Source organism: Erigeron canadensis, chromosome 5 (assembly GCF_010389155.1).
Source record: "Erigeron canadensis isolate Cc75 chromosome 5, C_canadensis_v1, whole genome shotgun sequence".
NCBI lineage: Eukaryota > Viridiplantae > Streptophyta > Magnoliopsida > Asterales > Asteraceae > Erigeron > Erigeron canadensis.
Window position 1 is genome coordinate 26770326 of NC_057765.1, and position 9661 is coordinate 26779986.

General features: G+C 33.7%; 1 protein-coding gene across 1 annotated transcript; it reads left to right on the plus strand.

Moving 5' to 3' along the window:
- The first annotated feature begins 428 nt into the window (after positions 1-428).
- On the plus strand, positions 429-5260 carry LOC122599669 (DNA-directed RNA polymerases II, IV and V subunit 3-like). The gene is made up of 3 exons (XM_043772212.1): positions 429-977; positions 3914-4151; positions 4778-5260. Exons 1-3 carry the CDS (start codon positions 517-519, stop codon positions 5048-5050), a joined length of 972 nt encoding a protein of 323 aa, XP_043628147.1. The 5' UTR covers positions 429-516; the 3' UTR covers positions 5051-5260.
- Positions 5261-9661: the final 4401 nt, after the last annotated feature.

Genomic DNA, 9661 nt, shown 5'->3' on the forward strand with positions numbered 1-9661 from the left:
ATTGAAGATCGGAACGGCTCTGGTACCCTTGATAGGGTTAGAAGAAACTAAGAGATATAAGAATATGATTCTCTGGTTGCTAAGACCAGGAACCGAAATCGATATTTAACCGAAACCAATTATAACCAAGTTTACAAAGTCACCCCTCAAAAATAGAAAGAAAACCGCAATGGTCCATATAAAGTAAATAGATAAAACTAAATAAATAAATGAAACATAACAACATATTAGTCTTATTCTGTTTTCTAAGCAATGCTATATAGGTAATAACCAATTTTTTTTTTTTTAAAGTGAGATTTACATAATGTGGGATATTATAAGATTAAAAAATAAGTACGAGTAAATTTTTTTTTCCATTTATAATAAAAAAGAAATATTAAATTTTTTACCTCAGCCGCTACGTCACATAAAAATCCCCAATCTCTCACTGTCTTCCAAAAGAGAGGGTTTTACACAAACAAAAACAGGGTTTCCACCAAACCCTAAAAAACACACACACACACACTCACCAAAACAATGGAAACCGGACTCCAATCATACCAACGTTTCCCCAAAATCAAAATCCGCGAACTCAAAGACGACTACGCGAAATTCGAGCTACGAAACACCGACGCCTCAATGGCAAACGCGCTCCGGCGCGTGATGATTTCCGAAGTCCCAACAATCGCAATCGATTTAGTCGAAATCGAAGTCAACTCCTCCGTCCTTAACGACGAGTTTATCGCGCATCGTTTAGGTTTAATCCCATTGACAAGTGAGAGAGCAATGAGCATGCGGTTCTCACGTGACTGCGACGCGTGTGACGGAGACGGGCAGTGTGAGTTTTGTTCAGTTGAGTTTCATTTGAGAGCAAAATGTATTAATGATCAGACTCTTGATGTTACTAGTAAGGATTTGTATAGCTCTGATCATACTGTTGTCCCTGTCGATTTTTCGGAGTCCGGTGGCTCGGCTTTCGAAAACGCCGAAGATTCGAGGTTTGTGTATCTCTTTCTCTCTCTTTTTATTTTTTCTGTATAATTATATCTGTATCTATATTTGTATTTCTGTATATATGTGTATGTATGTTTGTGAAAATAATGAAAAAGGGCCTAAAAATGTGTTAAAGTTAAATCGGAGTTGTGCGTTGTTAACGATGTGTTTGGCTTTAGGTTATTTTGGTTTATTTGCAATTGATGAGCTTTGTTTTTGTGAAGTTATGAGCTTATCGTGATTTGTAACTGCGAAATAAAAGTTTATAAAGAAGCCACACAAATGGAGCTTATCGAAAATAAGTTAAACTCAAACTAAACACCCCCTAAATAATGTTTGTGAATCATAAAAGTCGGTATTCAAGTTGAAAAACATGTTTTTTACATTGCGCATCCTATTGTTGGGTAAATGTGATGCGTGTGTGGTTTTGGGGAAAAACGTGAATGATAAAAAGGGGCATACTAAACCTTTTTTCTTTTGGAAACGGAATTTCCAAACAAAGATAAACAACTAGGAAAAACGAAAAATTTCTTTTTGATGGTTGAATTTGCCTTCTCACGAATTACATCCTTTACATTTGATTCCAACTATACATATTTGTATATTAATGTTTTTGTTTATGTGGCGACGCGGTGTTTAGTAATTTGTGGTGTTGATGTTTAGTTTATGAAGTTGTTAGAATATGAAAATTTGGTTAGTTGAGTTTAAGACAGTGTTCTTCTGGGCTTATCGGGTTATTAAATTAATGAGAAACTAATTATGAGCTTAATAACTTGATCTTATTGAGGGAAAAAGAAAAAAAGAACTTACTCGTCTTTTGAATTCGCTATGAGCTGATAAGCCCAGAAAGTAACTTATCCATACGCCCTAGAGTGTAGTAGCTAATATTGTTGTTTGTGATGTTATTGAAGGAATGGCATAAAGGTAGGAATTTTTTTAGCATGCAAGTTATATGCTTGTAGTCTACATATATATGCTACGTTTACATTGGGTTTTTGTAATTATGATATTGAATGCTTAGATTTGTGAAATTGTTATACTTTGAAACTATGATTATGCTGATATTAAAGTGTCTCGATTATATTATTTGATGTTAAAACTTTTAAGTTTGCATTTTGCAAATGTTATTTTTACGGCTTATAGGAGATTTTGGGGGACATGTTTGGTAGTAGCTTGAACTGACTTATTGAATCTTTCAGAAAGCTTACATGTAATTTATATGGTTGTTTCGGCTTATTGACTTAACTTGTAATAAATTAATATACTCAGCTCTCAAACTGCCAATATGTATACAAATTAAGCTAATTCAGATACCCCCTAACTTGAGGTTAATACTTAAATAGTCAGTAAAGTTAAGCGGTTAAATTCTTAAGCCAGGAAAAACGAAGAACTTGTATGACACTATGACCACAGATAATCCATACCCTCTGGTGTATGGTAGCCAGTGACATTTTGAATACTGAAGAAGTGACTGAGAGTTAGCATTTTTCAGGATGAAAACTTGGATGTTTGTAGACTAAAAGGATACATTTTGGAGGTTTGATTATTTGGCTATGGTGTTTGTAAAAGTGTGAATAAATCAGAAAGTATTGTTTTCGCAACAATTTTGAAAATTTGGCCGTCTGCTAAGGTAACACGGTTTTGAAGTAGTATGAGGTGGTGTTTGGACTTTGGGTTCGCAGAACATTCTTTTAAAAAGCTAATGTGGACGGATCTTTGTAAACTGTGTTTTTTCTTAATCAAAATGGGAAAAGGTAGTCACTTTTCTAGATGTTTTGCCAATCACTATTTTTTATTAAGATAATCTCCACCAAATCGTAATCCCAAGCATACTGTGAGACATTTCAGCCATGTGATTCCCAAACAAAAAATCTGTTCTGCAAACGCAGTCCCAAATGTTCTCTTGCTTTTGGCTTCTGATACCTTTAGGAATAATTTTATTGCTATCCAGTTTTTTTTTGGTCTTTCAATTGTCTTTGGTGCTAGCTCCTTTAATATATAGGACTAGGGAGAGATGAAAGGATATGTAAGTGACTGGGGGTCTTTTTTGTTAGCTTAAGATTGAAAATATTTGCTCACATCAAACCAAGGACAAGGTTTTTTTTAATTAATGTGAGATATTCAAATAAATGGAATATCCATGATTGCAGTGAAGGACCAAGGTTACTTCTATTGGTTGGTTAGTGACTTAGAGACATAATCATTTATGTCTATTTCAAAAGCATGAATTGGTTAATCCTTCTAAAGATTCATTGTTAAAACATTTGGCTATCATCACAAGTCTAGCAGTCTATGACAAAAAGCTTGTATCACAAGGTAGCAACGTTTTGTCGGTTTAGCAGGATTTACTGAGCTCACTCATTTAAGATTAGCGAGAAACTATTATTCCTAAATGATTATGTAAACAAACAATCTCTATGCTCTTTACGCTGGTTTCTTAGCCTGGGTCAATACTTTTTAAGGTTTTTGGTTACCTTCTGTGGCTCTAAATTTATTGGTTTAGAGTTTAGACCATGTCTCTATGTCACAAGTAAAACTACATGCATTAGACTCGTTGGCTATGACCGGACCCTTGTACAAGCATTGTATGTTTCTTACCTGTTTTTACACTATGCTAGTAATTTAAGTGCTAGAATTTTTTTTGATTCCTTTAGTATTTTTAGTGTTCCCCATTACTGGCCAATGTTTAGCATTCTTGGATTGTAGTGCCCAAAGATGTAATAGTGTTTCTTTCTGCATTCAATTTTTTGGTTTAACTTGATTCATATACGGACGTTTAGCAAGCACATATTCTTTGCACATTACAATCTGTGTTCATATATGGAACTCCAGCTAGTTCTAGGTATTTGTGGTCATCTTGAAAGGAATTAAGCTTTTTCTGTCCAATATATTTGCTATCAATAAAGATGTCAGCAAGTTAATGATGGTTTGCTGTGTTTAGGGGCATCACAATTGTAAAGCTGCGCAAAGGGCAAGAACTGAGGCTAAGAGCAATTGCTCGTAAGGGAATTGGAAAAGATCATGCCAAATGGTCACCTGCTGCAACTGTCACTTTCATGTATGAGCCTGAGATCCACATTAATGAAGAAATGATGGAAACTCTATCACTTGAGGAGAAGACCAGTATCGTGGATAGTAGCCCTACCAAAGTCTTTGGCATAAATCCCCAAACCGGGCAGGTTGGTTCATCTTTACCTTGTAATATATGTATATAGGGAGTTAGGGACAACCGACAATATCATACATTTGCAATCTGGTTTTTTCAATATTCCATCTTGGTTATGATTGTCCGGTCACTAACTATGCAAACCTGTTTCACCTTGGTCACTTTAGGATGAAATATTTCTGACCCCAATGCCCCCAACTTTATTAGGCTTTCTTGTTGCAAAAGTTAAAAAGTTTAACTTGATATGTATTATTGTTTTGTGAAATAACTCAGGGGTATTGTACTCAATTTTGAGATATAATGATTAAGATAGTCCTTTTTTTCTTTCAAAGGTGACTAGAATTGAACATTTGAACACATTTCTAATGTTTTGTGACTGACTAGATATTAGAAACAGTACGTTCATGGATATAATTGGTAGTGCATAGATAGACTTGTCAGTAGACTGTGTGAGTTGTGCGCGTCAATATTTCAGAGAGTAAGTGCGTGTTCGTGTCTAAGCTATAAGAATGCCAACCAACCAAGTATTATAGTGTCTTTGCATTACCAGCGTTACAAAATTCATATGAATCCGACATGAGATTTATAAGGAGATTAAATTTGTGATCATTTGTTTCATTTGATGTTTCTTATGATCAGGTCGTAGTGGTGGATCCTGAGGCATACACATATGATGATGAAGTGCTGAAGAAAGTGGAAGCCATGGGGAAACCAGGTCTTGTGGAAATCTATGCTAAAGAAGATAGTTTTATCTTCACTGTCGAATCCACTGGTGCTGTCAAGGCATCTCAGTTGGTGCTTAATGCAATTGACGTCCTAAAACAGAAGCTTGATGCAGTTCGCCTGTTGGAGGAATCTCTGGAAGCTGATGACCAGTTTGGGGAATTAGGTGCTCATATGCGAGGAGGTTGACCATTTTGTTGTGTTAAGTGTGGTTATCCTGTGCGAAAACTTTCAAGAAAGCACTTTTATCTGCTTGCAATTCTGTTGTCTGCTAAATTATTCTGTTAGTGGTAGGTTTAATGTACTCACTAATTATCTAGAATGAATGAATGATGACTGTTTCTCATGCTTTTTGGGTGTGAGTAGCTCTTTGGTATGGAATGTAGATTTTATCTTTAATCTGGGTTTTGCACCTTAAGGGTGCCTGAATTTACTTCTGAATGAGTCGCATTCCAAGTCTTTGCGGGAAACTGGACACAACCTTTTTTTTTTGAACCCAAAACTGGACATAACCGAGTTGCTGACCAATTTGGCTGCCTTCAATCTTTGGAGGAATTTATGCTGGTAATAAACCAATATGTACGCACGCACACAAAAAGCCCCTATGATGAAGTACATGTAAAAATTGGTCAAAACAATACCCATCCCTCAAACTAGGCAAACCAAAGTCAATTTATTTGTGATCGTATTGAAACCACCTTGTCGGTTTCGTTTCTACGAGTTCAGTTGTCTGTGCGAGTGTTTTTAACCATGATACTTGAAACTATTCTCTATAAAAGCACTAATTATTTCTCTCAAAGCAAGTAGGCTGTGAGGACAATCTCTTACCTAAAAACTTCTCCTTTATATGTTGTGAGTTGATAAAAGATTAACGGGCTGAAAAAGAAAGAAAATCTCGATCTCCGAAAGCCTTTTCCTTCCCCCGCCGCATCTCCCTCCCTTCGTCGAGCCTTTCCTGCTCTTCTTTTAGCTTAACCTCTTTGTAAATTGAGGGTCTTAGAGTAAAATAAGCGTACTTTTTAAATTTTAAAGCAATATAGATGCAACAATTATAATTATATAAATTAAGATATAAAAATACGACAAGTGTTATATATAAACTTAGCAAAAGTTATTGTTAAAAAAATTAAGAAAATAATGACTAATCTATTTATTGAAATAACATTCGTTCTTTTAGAACAAATTGATAATAGCTATCAGATGATTTGTGTAGTTCTCTTAGCATTTTTCATAGCAAATTGGTTATCAACTTTTCATTGTCTATAATAATACAATTGATCGCAGATTCGCAGGCTTTAATTAGCAGACAACAACAGCGCAAGTTTACTTTTTTTTAAGAGGCGTAATAAGATATGTAAATGGACTTTTTTTGGTTAAGTACCACAGTATAATTTTTGGATAATTGTTAAGATTTTTAATGAGCTTAGTTAATAACATATATAAATTGGAGTATATATAAAAAAAAAATAGAAAATGACCTCGGCCTGTCGGCCACCTTGTCCCATGTCTAAGCGGTACTTGCCATTTTATCGGATGTTCTTAAGGGGCCGGAAGGGTTGTCAGACGTGATATTTTAATATCTTAAAGAAATATACAACTAATTTGTTGAAAGGTTATAGATTGTCGAATGCTAATGCATGGATCGTCATGTTAAATTACAAGTCGATGTTCGTACTCCTCTTGCCGATCCAGAATAGTATAGAAGATTTGTTTGGAAATTTTGTAACTATTAATAATAAATAAATCTATCTACCGATATACTTAAACATGATTGAAGTGTTTTCTAATCAACATTTGGCTCGTTTTTTAAACAACATGTGTCCTTTTAAACTCCTAATTTGAGTTACCTTATGAATATTAAGTATTAATATAATGTTTAATCATTAAAAAATACGAAGTATACTATTGTTAATTTATTTCATTTTTAAATCTCTATCTATAATATAATTAAAAGAGGGGGTTGAAGTACATTTGACACCCCTAATCCCCTTCCTAAAGTCTAATCCTCCATTCTTATTAATCCTCTAATTTTTTTAATATTAATCTAAATTAATTTACACTTTTTGGTTTTTCATCATCAATTTACACTTTAACCCCAATCTAAAATAATTAATTTACATTTTTTGGTTTTACATTACCAATTTACACTTTAACCCAATTTAAAATTTACACTTTTTGATTTCCATCACTAATTTACACTTTAACCCAATTTATAAATATTTACTTATACTTCTCAAACATAAAAAAAAAAAACCTACGTCCTATCAAACAAAAAAACAGTCGACTACTAGGGCTTTTTTTAATATACTGTTTGTAGTAAGTTTAGATTTAACAAATTGTAAATTTTTTTACTAAAGTTGGAAAAAAAAAGGTAAACTGAAATCATATTTGTATTGATTAAATTGTGATATTGGTCATAGAGATTTAATATACTTAAATTCTAATTTTTTAGTTTTGATTAATATATTTTAAGACTACTAATATCGCCTATTTTATATATATATATATATTTATTTTACGCGATATTGTTTCTTTTATTTATTTTTTTACTTGAATTGTTATCACTTTATAGACTTTTATACTTAATATGTGATTTTATTGGGTTATAGGTGTATAAGATAAAAAATGGCGAAAATAGACTAAATGAAGATTATTTGTCAATAAGGAGTAAGGATGAAATATCTATTACTTGAACCATGAACTTGAAGAATAAAAGTCCATCACTTTTATACGGACTCGGCTAGATGGAGGATCATACTACAAGAGGAAGTCAAACAAAGTCAAAATTAATGTGCAAGTGTGTGAAGCTGTCGAACAAAATCAACCACATTTATGAAATTGAGAATAAGATGTGGTGGTGGTCTCGTATGTGTTTCCAGCCGAAAAGAACAAGTCAAGGCTTTGGGCCTAGTATAGTTGTGAGGTGCAGCAGCCCACAAGAGAAAAGAAGAAGTATCGGCCCAACAGAATTAAAAGGGAGAAGGAAGTGGGCCGAAGCCTTTTGAAGGTGAAGTCGGTTTGTAAGGTCGGCGTGCGCAGCAAACAACATCAATAACTATATATATTATATAATTTAGGGAGAATTAATTCGTAAGTTTTAGAAAAAGGTGTACGTGGGTTTTTGGTTGTCTTCGGAGAGGGAGCCGCAAAAAGGGATTTACGAGAGTTTGTGGTCGGCTAGTAGGGGATACAATCAATCTATTAGTCGAATAAAGAGGGTTATTAAATTTTGAGTTGGTACGTAAGAATTGGAGGTCATCAAGCAGCCGCAAAGTTTTGTTCGACTTCTAACATCTGTGCACTCCAATTTCTCGTTCGATTCGTTAAACTCTTTAACAACTATTTAGTTGCTTAGTTGCAAGACTTAATCACTATACATTATTATTATGGATTATATTTATTTGATGATTGTTAGTTTAATTTATCTTGCCATGAATAGCTAATTTTCTTTACACCCATTTGAATAATGTGAGCATGTCATAAAGTTGTCACTTTGTTACTTATAATTGTTGAACACGGTTTTTACGTTTAGTCGAAGATCTATGTTTGTCCAAGTTTATATATTGTTTTGATTTCTTATATAGATTAATTAGTAATTAATTATAGAAGTTCGAGAGAAATCTATAGGTTTGCTAACTGGTTTATGAAAGAATTAATCGGTCTTTAATTAATTCAAAGTCATTCGAGTTCGAGAGAAACTAGTGATAGGGATTAAAACAATCGAATTTGGATGAATGTGTTAGTCGTTTATGATAGAGAGATCTAATTAGACGATTAATAAGCAGTTCGAGAGAGCTTTTTTAAATTAAATCGTAAAACCAACTTAGGACTTAATGCTTGATTGCTAGGGTATAAATTATTCGCGAGAGCGATAACTATACTTTTGACAATTAAAGATTTGAGTATAACGAGAATTCATCTTAATTACATATTAAGTAGTTCAACAATAAAAAGTGACATTGTGATAATTTGACATGTGAGCTATTCCAAGTGGGTGTGCCTTTTAATATTATTGTTTCACAAAATCTCTTTTCAATTAATTCTACAGAATTACTAACTTTTTCACATTAACTAACTGTTTTCAAAACCAATATGACGGGAGTCTTTAAAATCCAAAACTCTTTCTAAAACTACTTAAAACTCGCTTACTCTTAATTAGTCTATGTGGATTCGACCAGGACTTACCTTTAAACTATACTGCATATGAACGGGTCCACTGCCCGAAAGTGTGTGGTAGTCGGTTCTAGGGTATTTCTTGTTTTTAAATTTTTAAACTCGATTTTACACATCAACTATTCGTTCATTGGACGTGCCTAAGCATTTGTGTGTATATATATATATAACTAGGTTTTTGTCCCGTGCGTTGCACGAATTAACACAAATTTCTTTCAAATAATTTAATAAAACTTAATATGAAAAAAACAACTTTCATTGAAGAAGTAATATAATTTTTGTAAAATTTAAGTAAAATGTCAATAAAACACAAGTTATTAAACATTATTAGAAGAAATATTATAAATATCAATAGTGGGCGGAGTGTTTACTCACTCCTCATCACTTTTTTTATTCTTCCTTAACCCCCCCCCCCCCCCCCCCACCATTTAAATACCTAGGTACCATTTAAGAAACACGATATTACATCTTTACCCCTCACGTGCAAGTCACGTGGGGGTGGGGGGTGGAGGTTAACGGCCATGTGACGGCGTTAGCTTCAAGTATGGTCCGAGTGGAGATTTGCATACGTTGGGTATGATCAGCGTAATTTCGAAAGGAAAAATATGAAACCGGTAATATGACGCA